At 38.9% G+C, this 20513-nt stretch overlaps 1 protein-coding gene across 1 annotated transcript in view; it reads right to left on the reverse strand.

Annotated features, from left to right (window-relative positions):
- ATP2C1 (ATPase secretory pathway Ca2+ transporting 1) overlaps positions 1 to 20513 on the reverse strand; it is a 160424-nt gene that overhangs the window by 17349 nt on the left and 122562 nt on the right. Inside the window, exons 12-18 of the mRNA XM_052641019.1 lie at positions 18478 to 18602; positions 13205 to 13302; positions 11082 to 11177; positions 10904 to 10993; positions 9012 to 9116; positions 3076 to 3232; positions 259 to 429 (exon numbers count right to left, since the gene is read on the reverse strand). Of these exons, the coding sequence (XP_052496979.1) occupies positions 259 to 429; positions 3076 to 3232; positions 9012 to 9116; positions 10904 to 10993; positions 11082 to 11177; positions 13205 to 13302; positions 18478 to 18602 (842 nt within the window). The remainder of the gene's footprint in view (positions 1 to 258; positions 430 to 3075; positions 3233 to 9011; positions 9117 to 10903; positions 10994 to 11081; positions 11178 to 13204; positions 13303 to 18477; positions 18603 to 20513) is intronic.

Consider the following 20513-nt stretch of genomic DNA (forward strand, 5'->3'; position numbering starts at 1 on the left):
TGAGACTAAAAATAATCAACTATCCTTTTATGAATATAATAATTGATTTCACAATGATTTTAGTTATTTTCAACTAAAAGTATTTTTTTAACTAAAATAAAATTTCACCCACAATTTATAGTGTATGAGCAAACAAAAGCATCACTTTTTACTGTATAGCTCAATGTTTTGTAAACACACTTCACGTCTAATACTCCTCTACGCACTGCAGTAATTTAAGAAAAACTAACAAAAACAAAGGAAGCAGCCTAGTTATACCGATGGCAACTGCAGTCTCCTGTGAGTCTCCAGTAATCATTTTTATCGACACTCCCGAGGCAATGAGTGTTGTAACAGCTTCTTTCACACCAGTTCTAGGAGGATCAATGATTCCCACCAGGCCAAGGAACGTCAGTTGTCCCAATTCAGGACCAGAAGCCAAAGCAAGAACTTGGAAGATAAAATCCAAAAAGAAAATGTGAATCACAAAAACATCAGAATTTACTTTACGAAATCTGGAGGCCATAACACTTCTCACTCAGATAAATCACTTAGGACTAGAATGTCATTGCACTAATAACAGAAATTTTAAAAATCAAAAATTATTACATGCAAAGATACTACAGTTTAATGGTTCTTCTATGGGATTGCTTTAAATTATTAAAAATTAAAAGGACTAAGACTATAGAACTGTTAAGTAGAGAAAGCAGGAGAGGAACAAATAGGAATGTTTTCACATAGCAAAACCTGCAGCTCCTTTCAGTAGAAACTATTGACTCTTAACAAAATACAATTATTTGGAAAAGCATAGGTTTGTTGAGCTTTAAAGTCAGTTTTAAACAGACACCTTTGAAGGTGATTTCTACTACTGTATCTTCATCTTTCCATCTTACAGGCCTCCAGAATAATTCAATAGCTTGAAGTTCTAGAAGGCTATATTAATTAGACAACATGTAACAATTTTGTACACAACAAACTCTGGAAGGTAGTTAATCTGTAAAGTAACTGTAAAACCACTAATACCAACAAGAGTGTATATTCTTTCATTCTTTCTGTATTAACAGGTATTTCTTATTTGTACCTTTGGTTCTCTTAAAACTACATGAATAATACCACCATACCACCCTTTATAGTTAGCTTCCTATCACCCTTAGGAACTTAAGATACAGGACAAAGTACTATTCATTTCCAAATACCATTAAGCTTTATTCTCAGAATTCCAGAACTTTAGCAGTAGCTACCTTTTAAGCCAGAGAGATGTGTCTACATCTGGGATATTATAATAAAAGACTGAACAGCCTACCAAACACACACACACACACACAAACTAAACATATGTACCTCGTGGGGTAACTAAAAAGCCCCAGAGAGACCACAGAAGTATCCATTCTTACTCAAGCAGAAGGTATGAAGGATAAGTTACATTTGGAAAACCATGGTTAGAGGCAAATTACTTCTTTTTCCAACACAATCTCTATGGAGATATGAGCCCCACCAAAAGCTTTCACTCTGGAGGGAATAAGCCACATGACAGTTCCTGTGTTGGAACAGAGGAAGATGGCAATAGAAGGGGGAAGTGAGTATCAACCCATGTGTCAACAAATTCTAAGCAAGGGACACCAGCTCCTGGCACCCTCAGTGGACGGGTGGTATCAGCCCAGAGGTCAGTATTTTGTATTTATTTGTTTGCTTCTTTAGCATAAATGAAGATCTAATGCTACTGTATGGGACAAAGGTATGTAGACCTTTTCATGTGAAGGATCCCTAACTCCCTCCTTTTTATTTGAAACATAAAAACAAAGTATATTCCAATTTTAAAATTAACAACCACATGTATTTTAAGAAACTCAGGTTTTATAAGGTATAAGATAAGTTCCTCTCAAGTTAAACTTCAAATCTTTATTCATTTATTCTTTACTCTTCATCATGGCAATTTCAGCAGGGGGAGGAAAATGGAGCATAAGAAGAGGAAGAGATGTGAAGCAAGAGATAGATGCCCAGAATGTTTCCCAGAGCCTGTGAAACGCAGATGTACTCCACACCATGTCTGGTCTATTTCACAAAGTTACCACACCAAACCACACATACAACAAAGCTCCACAATCTTTCAGATTAAGAGAACTAGGCCAAAAAAAAAAGTGTGAAGCTTCTGTTAAAAAGAATTAAGGAAAACAGGGAGCACATATCATACTTTTAAGACTATAAATGCAAGTCAATTCAAAACCCTCTAGCTGTGAGCTACTAAGAATAACAAAACACTGCCGTCAAAGGAAGCCACAAGAATATCTTTCTAAACCTACATTATATGAACAGAAGTCCTGTAAATCTATGGTTCACCCTGCTTAAGTAAACCATGAATAATAGTTTTTACCTACTTGTTTCCTGCTCCCAGAACTGTGGTGCTTGATTTTCATTTTGTAAATAATAATAAAGTTAAGGAAGCCAACTCTTCTAATTTCCTTGAGAAAGACTACAGAAGTACATGCATGTATGTGTGCATGCACCCAAGGGCGCATATTCCCCACAAGCCAGAACATAAAGACCAGGTATGGCCCTGACCGCTGATCTTCAACCCTACCCATGCCGATGTGTGTGTGCCCAGCTGACCCCCTCTCCCTATCAATGTCCAGTCAGCAGCATTTCACAAAGCCAAGTCTGGACACCTCTTTCCTCTCTGGTGATAGATGGGAAGGAGTCAGCAACTACCTCAATTTAAAGAATTACAGACTTAAGTCTCTTGATGTTTAGTAAAGAATTTCAGATTAATAAACAAGACCAAGTGATGACATAAGGAAGGAGTAACATCACTTTACGTCCATTCATTACCCTTCTCACAAGATAACCTTGTCTAAAATGAAATTTCTGTCAGCTGCTCAGAGACGACTGCAGATCTCTAAGAACTAGAAGTTTCATATTTAGCTATGTTTCCAACTTTCTATGTTCTGGGGGACAATTAGTCAACTAAAACCTAGCATTTCAGAAATGGCAGGGCTCTACGAAGCCTGGGTAGAGCTGGGCAGCTCAGATGTGAAGCACGAATCCATCTGCAGTTAGCACTACCTCTCCACTGAGGTGACTGTGCTGACATGGCCTTACCTCTGAGCCCTGCAGAGCCCATCTGGGCCTTCTCTTGCTGGTACAGATCTCTCTGCTGCTGGGTGAGTGTCAAGGTCTGCCCTTTGCTGTGATATGTAGTGCAATACTTAATCACCTGTTCATAAGCACCCTTCATAAAACAAATCTCTGGTCTGTCCTAAGAAAAAACAGAGCAAATAAATTCAAGTTAGTTTTAATTCATATATATCAGCCATTGGGGTCAAAAATAAGCAGCATGGATTCCCATAATACACAGAGAAGTAACTCAAACCTAAGGCTTTGAATAGCACTTGAACTCTAATGATTAAAAGTTCACGAGAGAGCTTTCTGCATCCTTTTTAGAACACAGCATCTACTCTACCCCTTCAGCCTCCATACTGAAAGTACGTCTACACTCAGCTCCATACTCTGAGATCTAAGCTCATGGCATAATAAGAAAAGGAAAGAGGTCTAACATCAGCCCCCAAACAATGGTTCAGGCTTTCTACAATGCTATTACATGCATATATGTGACTCCATTTAATGCTCACAACAAGCTTGCAACTGTGGGTATTAGTAGACTTTTTTATCTTGGTTAAGTAATATTCAAAAGCTTACAATGAAAACCTACAGTCCCCTGCCCAACCTCCTCACTTCCAGTCCTATGCTCCACAGAGGCAAACCAATTTTAACTCTTCTGGCTGTTGTCCTGGGTACTTTTCATCATGTTTTTAATTACGTTTTTACAGCTACTTTTCTACTTGTCAATTTTATACTGTCTGCTGTGACAGGTGACACTGGCACACTGGCCACTCCCACCCCCTATTCCTTCTCTCTCCAGTGTTCTAATACACACAGAACAAGAATCACCAGTGTTCTGCTCACTTTCTAACTCTTCACTGCTGAGCCAAGTGGCCACCAGAACAGTTCACAAATGTCTCAGCTCTCCTTGGAGGCACATGGCAGAAATGTATTTCCTTGCCCCTCTGTACTGCTCTGAAGTCAGATGTGATTTGCTTTGGCGAATAAACATAAGCAGTACTTGTGTCTCTTCCAAGTGGTGATTTATGAACCAGTCCATAATGTGGCCCTCCTCTGTCCCTGGTACAACCCTGTGAGCTGACACTGAGAGGAGCATCCACCTCCCTGGTCCCCAGGTAAGCAGATGCAGCAGAGGCAGCAGAAAGGTATAATGTTCTTTCCATGGCCTATATAAGCCAAATACATTTCTTCCTGTTCAAGTCTTGTCTTTCATACAGTTAATAATTGCCTTTATTTGCTTAGTTTTCTTTATTCTTATTACTAATTAATTCCAGCTCTTCCATGTCATATTATGAAGCACCTCTCAACGTATTCTGCACATGATCCAATGAGCAGGTAAGCTATTACTCCTCCCGTATGAGGACCTCCCGCCTTTCCTTTTCTAGCTCATTTCCAGGCTCGCTACACAACTGGCATCTTGGAGCTTCCCTTCACCCCTCCGCTGGTCAGAGGTTCTTAGACTAGGTTCTAAGTCTCCCTTTTCTTTAGTGTATACTCTTACCTTGGAATAACTTATCCGTCAATATCGCCCTAAGAAAAGGTATGTGGGCTATGCATTTTGAGACTTGTGTGAAAACATTTTTATTTCACCCCGCACATATGTAAGTTCAGCTGGGAAGAGAATTCCTCTCAGTTGAAGGCTCTATCACCTTCCAGCTTCTAGTGTGCAGAGTTGCATCTGGAAAGCCTAAGAAGCCACTTAATTCCTAATCTTTGTGTATACTCCCTCCCCCTTGCCCTTCCTCCCCACTCTAACAACCTCTGAAATTGTTTAGAATTCTCTCTCAGTGCCCTCAAATTACTTGAATCAGGGGCTTTGGTGTGTTTCTTTCCTCACCCCCACCCCTTTGTAACCCACTCACTGTGCAAAGCCGCCAGTGGGCAATTTTATTCTGGAAGCTGAAGCTCTTCCTCTAGAAAATCTCCTGGTGTTATCTGTTAAACTCTTGTCATCTTCTGTCACCACTATTATGTGGATGCTGGAACTCCTACATCTATTTTCTGATTTTCACACCTCATCTTTTATACTGTCCACCTTTTTGACTTCTCTACTTTCTGATAGACTCCTTGACTTTATTTGAAAAACAATCTGTTTAAAGTATTTTGTTGTCCTTTTTCATGGTCCTGGAACCTTTGTTTCTCTGAGACCCCTTTCTCTGTTGGCTTGGTCTGCTTCTTTTATGCTGAAGACTCTCCCCAAGGCTCTCACAACCCGTCTGTCTGTTTACATTCAAGACCGAAACAAATAAAGGTCTAGAAACTCCATGGGTACTGCAGGGTTTATCAACTGATGGCCCTCACAGTGATGAGACAAAGGCCAGGAGCAGGGAAACTCTTCTGGTGAACAAAGAGCTTACGCAGGACCACTCCATACTGTAGGGATCTCCCCAGAACCAGTCAGCTTCTCTGAAACTCTCCCATCTTCTGACACAGAGAATGAGGATATGGGGAGACGTGCCCCTGCAGGCATTCTGAGAAAGTAGAGTTAGTAGCCAGGACAACAACTCTCCCTTAATCATCCTGTGTTTAGTCTTAAAGCTTAATTCTGCCTTCTATGCTTGTGCCCTGGATAGATTTCTGGTCTGGCCTCAAAAAATAGAAAAGGTACGAGGAACATTTCTACGGGCTCCTTACGAAGAATTTCAACCTGATCTCCTGTTTTTAGCTCTGTATTTTAGGCCCCACCTTTAAAAGATAAACTAATAAAAGAGGAAGTATAGGAAAGTCTTATCTTTTATTCACTGGTTGTCATTTTGGTAGGTTCCAGGGAGAGAGCAGAGATAAATAGACTGACTGTTGTTCAGTCACTAAGTCGTGTCTGACTCTTTGTGACCTTCTGGACTACAACATGCCAGGTTTCCCTGTCCTTCACTGTCTCCCAGAGTTTGTTCAAATTCATAGCCACTGAGTCAGTAATGCCATGTAACCATCTCAGTGTCTGTCACCTTCTTCTCCACTTGCCTTCCATCTTTCCCAGCATCATCTTTTTCAATGAGTCTGCTCTTCGCATCGCATGGCCAAAAATACTGGAGCTTCAACTTCAGTATCAGTCCTTCTAATGAATATTCAGGGTTTATTTCCTTCAGGATTGACTGGTTTGACCTCTTTACAGTCCAAGGGACTCTCAAACATGTTCTCTAGCACAACAATTCAAAAGCATCAATTCTTCAGCACTCAGACTTCTTTATGGTTCTACTTTCACATCAGTAAATGACTACTGGAAAAACCATAGCTCTGACTATACAGAACTTTGCAGGCAAAGTGATATGTCTGCTTTTTAATACGCTGTCTAGGTTTATCACAGCTTTGCTTCTAAGGAGCAAGCGTCTTTTAATTTCATGGCAGCAGTCACTGTCCTCAGTGATTTTGGAGCCCAGGAAAAGAAAATCTGTCACTGTTTCCATTTTTCCCCCAAGTATTTACCCTAAAGTGATGGGACTGGATGCCATGATCTTAGTCTTTTTGAATGCTGAGTTTTAAGCCATTTTTCCACTCTCCTCTTTCACCCTCATCAAGAGGTTCTTTAGTTCCTCTTAACTTTCTGCCATTAGAGTGGTATCACCTATCTGAGGCTGTTGATACTATTCCCCACTATCTAGATTCCAGCTTGTGATTCATCCAGCCTGGCATTTCGCATGATGTACCCTAGATAAGTTAAATAAGCAGGATGACAATATATAGCCTTGATGCACTCTTTTCCCAATTTGGAACCAGTCCATTGTTCCATGTCTGGTTCAAACCGTTTCTTCTTGACTTGCATACAGGTTTCTCAGGAGACAAGTAAGGTGATCTGGTATTCCCATCTCTTTCAGAATTTTCCAGTTTGTTGTGACCCACACAGTCAAAGGCTTTAGCATATGCAGTCAATGAAGCACATACAGATGTTTTTCTGGAACTCTCGTTTTTTTGATGATCCAATGGATGTTGGCAATTTGATCTCTAGTTCCTCTGCCTTTTCTAAATCTAGCTTGAACATCTGGAAGTTCTTGGTTCATGTACTATTGAAGCCTAGCTTGGAGAATTTGAGCATTACTTTGCTAGTGTGTGAGATGAGTACAATTGTGCAGTAGTTTGAATATTCTTTGGCATTTGGGACTGGAATGAAAAGTGATCTTTTCCATTCCTGTGGCCACTGCTGAGTTTTCCAAATTTGCTGACATACTGGGTGCAGCACTTTAATATCATTATCTTTTAGGATTTTAAATAGCTCAGCTGGAATTGTACTCTGCTTTTCCCCAGTAGCATACTGGACACCTTCCCAGGTTGGGGCGGGGGGGGGGGGGGGGGGGTGGGTGGTGGCGCTCATCTTCCAGTGTAGTATCTTTTTGCCCTTTCAAACTGTTCATGGGGTTCTTGCAGCAAGAATACTGGAGTGGTTTCCATTTCTTCCTCCAGTGGACCATGTTTTGACAGAACTCTTCACTATGACTCATCCATCTTGGGTGGCCCTGCAAAGCATGGCTCATAGCTTCTTTGAGTTATCCAAGCCCCTTCACCACAAGGCTGTGATCCATTAAGAGGAAATGCAGGCTGTTGAATTCAAGTTAAAGTCCTCTGAAGACAAACTACTTGATCCTGGGCAGCTTTTAAATTGGTAAGTTTTTCCTGTCTATGCCAGGCTGACCTCTTCTAGATCCTGAGTCAGGTCAGTGGATTTGGGTTCTGTTAGTTACACTGGTTAATTTTGTTTTATAGGGAAAACTCATCAACAAATAGGAAGAAAAGTCAAGCAATCTTTCCAGATTCATTACCTGCCACTCCATACTTCTATCCCCCAAATGAAAAGATTTAATATACAAGTGAGGCTAGTATATTTTAAATTGCTGAAGTCAAATCTTAAAACTTCACATGGGCCACACATTACCTTGAAGTAGTGTGTGATCATACATAAAAGATAAAAAACAGACCTTCCAAATAAACTCATATACATATTCTTTCTATATCACTTTATGGACAAGGGACATCAACTGAAAATTATCTAATTCTGATGCAATTTTTGAAAGCTTAGATTACAAAGCTTAAAGTAACAGACATTTTAGTTTTTTATAGTTTTGTTTCCAATTGTCCCCTTTCTCTGAGGTTCATGAAAGTTCCTTTAAACACTAAACAGAAATTTATTCTTCCCCTCCTCATCAGTTTCTGGCACAAATTTAGTGTTGGGCAATTTAAAACCAAAGTTTCTTACTTATTATAAGTAAGAGGAAATCCTCTCCCTAATTCCCATCTTCAGAGATGTAATTGGTTTCAAATGTTTGTTCACAGGTAGAAACACATAACCAATTACTAACTCCTAATAAAGAAAATGTAAAAATAACAACTATATATTTTTCAGGGCAAAGTAAGTTTACACATGAAGCTGGTAATAGGAACTATAAGTGATATGATTATACACTGTAGATTTCATGACTCGATACATTGTGTAAAAATTTCTAAAGCACCTAGAAATACGGTAGACTTTTGATATATCAGTGTATTTCATTTTGCCAGTTTGTAAGCTGGACCAACTAACATGAATCATACACATTTGATAACCACTTTTCCACATGAGAATGTGGTTCTGTTCAGTCAGAAGACAAGACATTCTTCAGTGGAAGAACACAGACAACAGTCAGTCAGCAGACCTGTCACCAAGAATAAAAAACATTGTCAAAAGACTGACGTCACAAGCTCCAGGAAACTGAGACCAGGCTCCAGCTCATTTCAGTGGTTTGCTCACATAGCAAAACTGACATGTTTGTGCATAAATTCAAAGAGAACACAAAACAACCAGGGCTGAGTCTACTATGAATGACACACACTTCAGAGCTGGTCTGAGTTATGGTCTATGACAGCTTAACTCTAAAGGTGCATAGTAAATGAAAAACAGTAGTCTAGTTAAACAATACAGAGTAAGTTTTCTGTAAATGGAAGGATACCTGCTGTGTTCGGTGCACACACTTAACAGCCATCCACTTCTGCTCAGAGCTAAAAGGGTATTCAGCTTTTCTGATATAATCCTGTTGAAGTCCATCAAGACCCATCTATATGGCACAAAAGAAAAGTTAATTCTCACTAACTTTTTTTCCTTTAACAAAGAAACAAGAGTCACAACTTGCAGGGAAGCAGGTTAGAGATACCTGGTTTATTTTCAAACAGCAGCACTCCACCTATACATACCATACTTCTCTGAAAAGCAGCACACATGTTCAGTGTGGAAGCCTGGGTATATAGATAGTCCAGGGCACACTACTGAACTATGTGCAGAGCAAAACTTCAACACTGACTATATTAAAATCTCAACTGGATCAAACTCTGGGAGGAAGTAGGGTAAGAAATAAAGGTGTCCAGCCAATACATACTATATAGTCAACAGAAGTTTCAAACTCAACTCCTCGATTCTAAAATAGGGTAGATACTCAAATCTACCCTGCCTGCTGCTGCCATCCTACGCCCTTCTCACCCCACCACTGACACGCTACTACTAATGCCATGCAGCTCTACTTCCTAGTACCCTTTTCAGTTCCCAGCAAACACTCAAAAATATTCTTCAAATTTTCAAAAATCAAGGTTACTGCTCCTTCCTGGCTTTTAAAGGTCTGGCAGTAACCCACCACACAGCCAACTCAACAAGTTGCTAGGCCACTCAAACTGTTCATTTCACCTAGGCTAACCAATTCAAAAGTCACAATCCAATCTACCCTTACGTATCCCTCAGCTTTTATTCTTGCTCTTCCCCTAGCTTACACCCGCCTCCATCCCTATCTAAATCCCTCCTTCCTTTCAAAGTTCAGGTTCCAAGTCTTAAAGTGCACTCTTCTTATACGTGGCTCAGTGTTAAGACTGTCCGCTACCTTGGTCTGCCTTTTATTTGTTCCAGTCTGTCACTGTTGACTTCCTACCTAAACTGTGAGGTCCCGACCCATAAAGAGGTGGTTTCATGTTCTTTATTTCTCAAAAAGTTAAACACAATAAACACTCATTATTTAACTTTTCAATATCTTTTAAAAAGTGATACTATGCTATTTTTAGTTACAAGAAAAACAAATGGTAAAGGAAAAAGGAAAGTGACTTCTCGTTAAGGAAGTATATACATTATAAAACCACCAATTTGACTTTATCAAATTAATATTATAACAACCTACGTTTCTATACTGAATCTCAACAGAAGCAACCTCATTCAGAGGTATCCTATTTTATACGTGTTTCCTAAAACTGCTCTTAAAAGTAGTTTTACTTTTGTTATGGGAGTGTCAGGTTGGACTTTTAGGTTTCTCATTTATTCAACTGTAGGACTTAGAAAAGGAGATCAACTAGGGTAGAGTCACTGAGATTAGCACCCTATCTTCCCAACAGAAACGCTATCTCTACATTCATTTTAAGAAATTAATAATGGAAGGAAAGGGAAGACTGGAAAAAGAAAAGCTGACTTCTCATCTTGGCCTTGGTATCTTTACATGGAAATACTAAAGAATGTTGCCTATTTCATGTTTGAAAATTGGCATTTATCAGCAATTACACATATTTATAAAATTTTTCATACAACACTCTGAATATTACAAAAAACAACAACATTTCTTTGTAAGATTAAACCCATCACTGGTCATTAGTTTGTATGCTGCATGTAGGAGATAGTAAGTTATAGGGAAAACTCTCATGCTCTGTATTTCCAGAAAGACTACAATTGGTTCCCAAGAGGCAGTACAAACTATGAAATCCTGTGCATCTTCTTCACTCCACACCTAAAAGCCAGCAATACTCAAATCCATGGCTTCATATTCTCTTTTGAGAGTGACATTTTCACATGTCAAAGAGAGGACCAGGCACATACCTTCATTGCAAGAGCAATTAAGGCTCCTTCCGTTGGTTTCCCCATTAGAGTGTTATTTCTAATTACAGCATCATTGCACACACAGCCAGCCTAAGAGAAATACACAACTATGAACCCATCACATCATCCTAAGTCATTATGAAGAAAGCCACTTTCTTATAAAGAAAGCAGTATTTACCTCAACAATTCTGCTAACAGATGGGTTATAGAATCCATGAACAACATCACCATCAACAATCACTTCCCCAAATGGATTGTAGCCAACTCCAGTAACCTACAGAACATAAAGTAGAGTTAATAATACACTACAGTAGGCAGTGACAATACTTATGAAAACAGAAAACTGATGGGCTGTGTTCATCATGACACTATTAAAAGTGGAGAAGCATTTAAATTTATCTAAAAGAATATTTAATAGTAAAAGGAACAGATAGTAATTTTCACTACAATGATAAACCTATAGTTAATTCCATACAAATAATTAACAATTATGCTAATTAATAATTATAATACACAGTAAATTGTAAGTAAACAATATAATTGCTAAAATAATATAACCTTCTATTGCTTCTACTAACACCACACTATAAAAAGGGAAAATAAACCATGAAAATCTCTCTATATAAATGAGTTTAAATTTACATAACATTACATTTATAGGTGTGTGTGTGTGTTAGTCGCTCAGTCGTGTCCAGCTCTTTGTGACTCATGAACTGTAGCCCATCAGGTTCCTCTGTCCATGGAATTCTCCAGGCAAGAATACTGGAGTGGGACCTTCCCGACCCAAGGACTGAACTCAGGTCTCCTGCACTGGAGGAAGAGTCTTTACCATCTGAACCACCAGGGAAGTCCTACATGTATGTAACACTACAATTTGCAAAGAATTGCAATCTATTACATTTGACATTCGTGACAAACCTATGACCTAAACAAAAACAGAGTTCTTTTTGTAAATATGCAAAGCTCAGAGATAAGTGATTTACCCTAGCACTTACCAAGTACTTTAACATAGTATGCTACACACCAATTTTAAAAATCAGAGACAGAGACAATGGTGACAACAAGCCAAGCCAAATACAAGCTAAATTTCACGATAAAAATAAGGCAGTTTAAGAGTTATGCTTGACATACAAAATTCTGGGCTTAGAACAAAAGATAAATTTATATCCTACCTTTCATACCTGGACCATATAAGCACATGTAAACCCAATGACCCTTCTGAATCATCCAGAAAAGACACATCCAACAACACAGCACTGGGTATCCTAACCAAATCTAACACCCTAAATATACAGCCTCATTTTAAGGCCTAGTAAAACAGGATAAACAGACCCAAGTACAACTTCTGTTAATTTGTGAAATTCTTCCTTTGGTCACAGAACTGGCTATAAACACATTTTAATATACTGTTCCCATAACAAAGAGTATTAATAAAAATTCCAGTCAGAAATTCTGCCACGACTAGCTGAGATTGAAACTTGTCCTCATACAGCTTCAAAATTAAACAATGCACATACATTAACCTGCACTTCAGGGCCATTCATATACAAATAAAGTAGAATAATTCAGGCATTCATTTATTCTTTCAACAAGTATGTACTACTACAAAGCAGACCCTGTGTTGGGCACCAGAATTTCTGCTCTATTATGCTCAGGGTATCATGGGAAGAGAGACAGAGGATTTCACCTAAACAAAGAGGTAGGGAGCTATGAAAACATGTAACACAGGATGAGTTCTAGGTGATCAGCAAAGCTTTTCTGAAGAAATGGATTAGAAATGAGGTGCAAAGGATGAAGAGGCATTAAACTGTCCTAAACAGTGAGAACAGCACCAAAGGTCCTTAAGTAGGAGGAATTCTGTCAGACTGCAAGAACCATACAGTCAGTGTACCTGGTCTATGGAAAGCCAAGGAGAGAGACAGACTGAGGAAGGAAATATGGGACAGAACCCACAGAGCCGTAAGCAGCCCCACTTCAGGACCCTGGTCATAATGGGAAGCCACTAAAGCATCATCATTTAGGGAATTCTGAGAGGTTCCCTTGCTGCAGATAGAGCAAGGGTCCAGAGTCTGGTAACAGATGGATGTAGAGAGACAGACAGAAAGGTGTTGAGGGAGATCAACATTTCTGCACTGCACAGCTGAAGCAGGATCAAGACTTGGGAGAATCACACGGGATGGAAAAATACTCAGCTGTCAACTAACTTGCACCCTTGTGAAGACACTGGAATGGTCAGGAATTCTAAACACCAAAGACTTCTAAAAAGGAATTCTGCTGTTAAAATAAACATCTACAGGGTACCTCAGCACGCAGGCCATCCGAAGTAAATATGTGGGTAACAGTCATTTCATTCTTGGTCAGGGTTCCAGTCTTATCTGAACAAATCACATTACAGCAACCTGAAGAATAAATCACTACAAGTTACCAAAAATCATTTTTTTAAAATGAAAGTTTACACTGAAAACAAATTAAAGACTCTAGAAAACTGCCTTGCTTCTCTGAATATTGTAAAACTCAAGCTCATGGATAATTTTAGGTTGTTTCCTCTAATCATGTTTACTTTATCATAAGGTAGTTTCTGGAATTAAAAAGATACTGATACATGCTGACTTTTTTTTTATTTAGTTGAATTTCTACAAAGCTACTTGATGTCAACTCTATATAGCAACTTTATATAATACATATAAACTCATGTAATTTTTTCAGCAAGTATTTTAAGGAACTTTTGCCTTCTCAATATTAAACTACAAACTAGAAGCTAAATTTAACATTTTTGAATTCCTAAATAAGAAGCTTCATAATATACATAAAGTTACCAAAATTTTCATTCATACATAAAATTACATTAGAGCAATATGACTACTGTATACTTACTGTTCTTAATAAATTCAACTCAAGAATGTCAGTTTAGGATCTATCATTATCAATTATTTTTCTTGAGATGTCAAGCAAGAACAATTCTCTGTAATTCTACAGTTTCATGTTACTTCATTTTTATATATATATATTTTTTTATTGTAGTATAGTTGACTTACAATGCTTCAAGCACATAGCAAGGAGGTTCAGCTATACAAATACACATTTATTATTTTGAAATTATTGTCCATCATAGGTTATCACAAGATACTGACCATGGTTCCTTATGCTATATAGTACACCTTTGCTGCTTGTTGTACACTATTTTTTAATTAGAAATCTAGCATTCTATTCATAATAAGTCAAACAAGCAGAACTAAAATGTTGTTTTTTTTAACTGGGCAAAAATTCATGTTATGTTCAAAAAACTATAAAGCATATATATTATATATTACGTATACCAAAGCTTTTCTACAATGCTTGATAAAGACTTGAAAAAGAACATCCAAAAAATACTGGATACATTGGAGAACATAAACTAAATGAAATGAGGGCACTGAATGTGAATTAGAAAAAGTGAAACAAACTAGGTAAGATCATCATATAGTCAGGTTGTTTTTAAACATGACTGCTCATTTGAAATTTATCTCGAGCTCTGGAGACAAAAAGCAATACCTGAGCATTTGGACTTTTCAAAACATTTCAAGATAATTCTGATATACATCTGGATTTCAAAAAGTGGTCATAGGTTTTTCTAATAGAGCCTAATGTTGGTGATATATAGTTCTACTATTCTTCTGCTGACCATCATGATACAAGGGTATTAAGTAATAGTTTTGCATAATCACAACAGTAAAAGATGTTTATCAGTTTTCACTCAATAGCCAGACAAAAAATAAAAGATAACTACAATTGCAAGCCATAATAGGAACATGATTAACAATATAAAAGTATTACATACAATTTGGGGGTGGGGAGTCAAGCAGAGTGATGTGGTAAGTGGAAGTGCCTACATGCACATGTTTTCATCCACCCAGCCAGTCTATGTCTTTTGGTTGGTGCATTTAATCCATCTATATTTAAGGTAATTATTGACATGTATAAACCTATTACCGTTTTCTTAATTGTTTTGAATTTATTTTCTGTAGGTATTTTCCTTCTCTTGTGTTTCCTGCCTAGAGAAGTTCCTTTAGTATTTGTTGTAAAGTTGGATTGGTGGTGCTGAATTCTTTTAACTTTTGCTTGTCTGGGAAAGCTTTTGATTTCGCCTTCAAATCTGAAGGGGAAACTTGCTGGGTATTCTTGGTTGCAAGTTCTTCCCTTTCATCATTTTAAATGTGGTGCCATTCCCTTCTGGCTTGAGAAATTTTGAGAATTTCAGCTGATAGCCTGATGGGAGTTCCTTTGTGTGATATTTGTCATTTTTCCCTTGTTGCTTTTAATATATTTGATCTATGTCTTTTTGTCTGTCTTGGTGTGTTCCTCCTTGGCTTTATCCTGTCTGTGCTTCCTGGACTTGGTTGAATATCTCTTTTCCCATGTTAGGGAAGTTTTCAGCTATTATCTCTTCAAATATTTTCTCAGGTCCTTTCTCTCTTCCTTCTCCCTCTAGGACCCCTGTAATGAGAATGTTGGTGCATTTAAGTTGTCCCAGAAGTTTAGGCTGTACTTCTTTCTTTTCATTCTTTTTTCTGTATTCTGTTCTGTGGCAGTGATTTCCACCATTCTGTCCTCCAGGTCATTTATCCATTCTTCTGCCTCAGTCATTCTGCTATTGACTCCTTCTAGTGTATTATTCATCATGGTTTGCTTGTTCTCTAGTTCTTCCAGGTCTTTGGTAAACATTTCTTGCATCTCCTCCATTTTTTTCCCGAGATCCTGGATTATCTTCACTATCATTATTTTGAAATCTTTTTCTGGAAGACTGCCTATCTCCACTTCACTTAGTTGTTTTTCTGGGATTTTACCCTGTCCCTTCATTTGGGACACAACTTTCTACTTTTTCATCCTAACTTTCTCTAAAGTGGTTTTTGTTTTAGCTGCTGTGGGACTGTGGCTGTTCTTGCTTCTTCTGTCTGCCTACTGATAGCAGAGGCTAAGAAGCTTGTGTAAGCTTCCTGATGGGAGGGACTGGCAGTGGGAAAAACTGGGTCTTGCTCTGGTGGGAAGGACCTTGTTGAGGAAAGCATTAATCCAATTATCTGCTGACGGTTGGGGTTGTCTCCCTTCCTGGTAATTATCTGGATGAGGTGACCCAGCCCTAGGATCTAAGGACTCTGTGGTAGGGTTAATAGTGACCTCCAAGAGGAATTAGCCCAAGGGGGGACATTCCCGGACAGCTACTACCAGGGGCCCCATCCCTGTGATGAGCCCCGACCCACACCTCCACAGGAGACCCTCCAACGCTAGTGGGTATTTTTGGTTGTCTCCTGTGGGGTCACTGTTCCTTTCCTCTGGGTCTTGGTGCAGGCAAGATTTTCTGTGTGCCCTCCAAAATTGGACTCTCTCTTTCCCTCAGTCTTGTGGAAGTCCTACAATCAAATTATTCTGGCCTTCAAGGTCAGATTACCTGGGGATTCTGAAAGGGTTAATTCCTAGGTAAGTTGATAAGGAGTCCAGGGCCCTCAAAGAGGAAAAAGGGACAAACTTTTTTTCCCTCTACATTTCTTCATCCTAGTCACATGTTTTTTTCTTAAGCTTTGAGTTTTTATGGCAACAATCTATTTCTTCTAAGACTAACTTTCTTTAACCCCAGAGCTAATGATTACACAAGAAAACAACTCATCTTACTCAAGGGTATGTTTTTCCTTAAACTCTGTACAAATGATTATATAATAACAATGCATGTTGCTCCAGAACATGTTTCTTCTTAAGAACCTTCTGACTAATCCTGTTATCTTAAGATACATGTTGTGGGAGTGGGTCTGGTAAGACCTTTCTATTGTTGGTTGTTAGTTCAGTTCAGTTCAGTTCAGTTGCTCAGAGTCTTTTCCAATGAGTCAACTCTTCGCATGAGGTGGCCAAAGTACTGGAGCTTCAGCTTTAGCATCATTCCTTCCAAAGAAATCCCAGGGTTGATCTCCTTCAGAATGGACTGGTTGGATCTCCTTGCAGTCCAAGGGACTCTCAAGAGTCTTCTCCAACACCACAGTTCAAAAGCATCAATTCTTTGGCGCTCAGCCTTCTTCACAGTCCAACTCTCACATCCATACATGACCACTGGAAAAAACATAGCCTTGACTAAACGGACCTTAGTCGGCAAAGTAATGTCTCTGCTTTTGAATATACTATCTAGGTTGGTCATAACTTTTCTTCCAAGGAGTAAGCGTCTTAATTTCATGGCTGCAATCACTATCTGCAGTGATTTTGGAGCCCAAAAAATAAAGTCTGACACTGTTTCCATTGTTTCCCCATCTATTTCCCATGAAGAGACGGGACTGGATGCCATGATCTTCGTTTTCTGAATGTTGAGCTTTAAGCCAACTTTTTCACTCTCCTCTTTCACTTTCATCAAGAGGCTTTTTAGTTTCTCTTCACTTTCTGCCATAAGAGTGGTGTCATCTGCGTATCTGAGGTTATTGATATTTCTCCCGGCAATCTTGATTCCAGCTTGTGCTTCTTCTAGTCCACCGTTTCTCATGATGTACTCTGCATAGAAGTTAAATAAGCAGGGTGACAGTATACAGCCTTGACGTACTCCTTTTCCTATTTGGAACCAGTCTGTTGTTCCATGTCCAGTTCTAACTGTTGCTTCCTGACCTGCACACAGATTTCTCAAGAGGCAGGTTAGGTGGTCTGGTATTCCCATCTTTTAGAATTGTCCACAGTTTATTGTGATCCACACAGTCAAAGGCTTTGGCACAGTCAATAAAGCAGAAATAGATGTTTTTCTGGAACTCTCTTGCTTTTTCCATGATCCAGCAGATGTTGGCAATTTGATCTCTGGTTTAAAAGTAACCAGAAAGTATGTAAGGCCTTGACAAGGCACTCTCTGCCCCCTTCTGATGTCTGTGTCAGAAGCTTTCTCTATTGCTTTTTTACTGTAATAAATCTTTTGCCACACCAAGTTTTGAGTGACTGAAGCCAAGTCTCTGGTCCCGAAGCAAAACTGTCTCCTTCAGAGATCACGAATCTGAACTGTTCACCATAAGCTATCAATTCCCATCCCTTCGTCGGACCCCCAGGGTCAGAAGCCTGATGTGGGGTTCAGAACCTTCACAACAGCGCAAGAACTTCTTTGGTATTATTGTTCTCCAGACTGTGCATCACTCACCCAGCAGGTATGGGCTCTGGTTTTTATCGTGATTGTGCCATCCTATCATCTCATTGTGGCTTCTTGTTTGCCTCTGAACGTGGGATATCATTTTTTGGTGGGTTCCCGTGTTCACCTTCAACAGCTAGTTGCAATTTTGGTGCTCACACAGGAGATGAGCATGTGGATTTTCTTCTACTCTGCCATCTTGAACTGAAAGTCACTTTTTTTTTAAAAACATGATTTAAGCATTAGAACACTCCATGATGCAGAAAGATTTAAAGTTCCCTTACTTGAGTGATATGAATTTTTAATGACCTTTTTTGGTTAGTAAAACCATCCTCAACATTGCTGTATGTCCACCACTACCATGTAAACCTCTAAGACAAAAGCTATAAAACCCCAAGATCTCTGCTAATGTAAACTAACATGTCAATGGACAAGTATGCTCTAACCAGAGACTTACCCAGAGTTTCAACAATAGGTAGTTTTTTCACAATCGCCCTCTTCTTCACCATTCTCATAACACCAAGGGCTAGAGTCACTGTGACCACAATGGGAAGACCTTCAGGAATTGCTGCTACAGCCAAACTGTAGCCAATAAAGACACAGCATTTAAGTATAAATTCAGTTGTACCCACAACAATAATTTCAATTAGCTGTTACTTAGAGACTAAATAATGTAAAATCAATGCTGTCAAACCCATAAAAGGCCTTAGTGTGAGGAAAAATTAACATTTATTGACCACCTACAAGCTACCAGATTAAGCAGAGTGATTAAAAAAAATACACATTTCTTACATCACACTGCCTATATTTCTACTCCAAGCTTCAATTTTTACCTGTGTGACCTTAAGCTATTATTCTACCACCCCTGTAGTTTAGTTTCCTCATCCATAAATATAGCAACAGGTGTTCACAAAAAACTTGTACATGAATGTTCACAGCAGCATTATTCACACTCTAAAGATGGAAAGAGCCCAAATGTTCATCAATTGATGAATGTTAAACTGTGATGTGTGCCCGTACAAAGGAGCACATATAAAAGAATAGAGTACTGATTCATGCTACAAATGGAAAAACCTTGAAAACATCATGCTAAGGAAAGCAGCAGGACACATGTTGCAAGATTTCACTTATATGAAATGTCAGGAATAAGCAAATCCAAAAAGACAGCCACTGTTTAGTGGCTACCAGCGGGCAAGGAGAAGGCAGAATGGGGAATGAAAAGGCACAGGGTTTTCTTTCAGGGGTGATTTAAAAGTTCCAACACTAGATGTTGGTGATGGTGCTAACAATGCGAATGTACTTAACACCACTGAACTGCATACTTTAAAAAGAAATATTTTACTGGTATGTGCGTTTTATCACAAAAAAATAATTAATTCCCTTCATAATATTTTTAAAAAATCTTCAAATTAAAACCCTACTTGTCCCATTCCAGGTAATATCTCGACTCTGGTACAGAGGAGGACAGGCGCACGTCCATCCTTCGTTCTAACACCGCTCCCTGCACTCCCCTCTACTGCTCAATTTCTATTACCAACTTTTTCTTTACCATGATCTAACTTGTTTCTGCCCCCTTCCGATGTCTGTGTCAGAAGCTTTCTCTATCTCTTTTATACTCTAATAAAACTTTATTACACAAAAGCTCTGAGCAATCAAGCCTGGTCACCAGCCCCAGATTGAATTCTTCTCCTCCGGAGGCCAAGAATCCTGGCGTCATTTGTGGTTCAGCAGCAACCTTTCATCTTGAGGGCTCATCTGAGATTCTTCAGGACAAGAAAAGGAGGCTTGGGGCTCTAGTTCTTTATTCTCCTAACAAACATGTTTTCTGCCGTACTTTACTAACTCTACTGTGTGCTTGTGTGAATGAACGACAGACTCTGCCCGAAGCAAATGAGGAGCCCTGCTCAGCGGTTCTGCGGTGACCTCATTTGGCTTATAGCAGAAACCCTGTCGGGGGTTTATACCCACCTGCCAATGGACTTCCCTGGTGGCTCAGACAGTAAAATGTCTGCCTACAATGCGGGAGACCCTGGTTCTATCCCTGGTCGGGAAGATCTCCTGGAGAAGGAAATGGCAACCCACTCCAGTATTCTTGCCTGAAAAATCCCATGGACAGAGGAACCTGGTAGGCTACAGTCCACAGGGTCGCAAAGAGTTGGACACGACTGAGCAACTTCACTTTCACACTTTTAACCTGCCTATCATTACATCGTGTTCTACAACCATCATCAATTTTTTATAGGTTGATTCTAAAAGCTAAAATCCAATAAATAATATTTATAATTACTGGCTGAATAGTATACACACTGTATAACCAAGAAAGATGTGTTATCATTAATACTTCATTTTCTCTTTTGAACCTCTAAGTACAAATAGAAACTTCTTTACTTTGCTTCCATTAACTCTCACTGTATCAGCAAAGACAGCTATCATCATTTATAACTTAGATCCAATGGACCTTCTCATTCTTTTGTATTTAAATCATTTTATAAA

This window comes from Budorcas taxicolor, chromosome 1 (assembly GCF_023091745.1).
Source record: "Budorcas taxicolor isolate Tak-1 chromosome 1, Takin1.1, whole genome shotgun sequence".
Classification (NCBI taxonomy): domain Eukaryota; kingdom Metazoa; phylum Chordata; class Mammalia; order Artiodactyla; family Bovidae; genus Budorcas; species Budorcas taxicolor.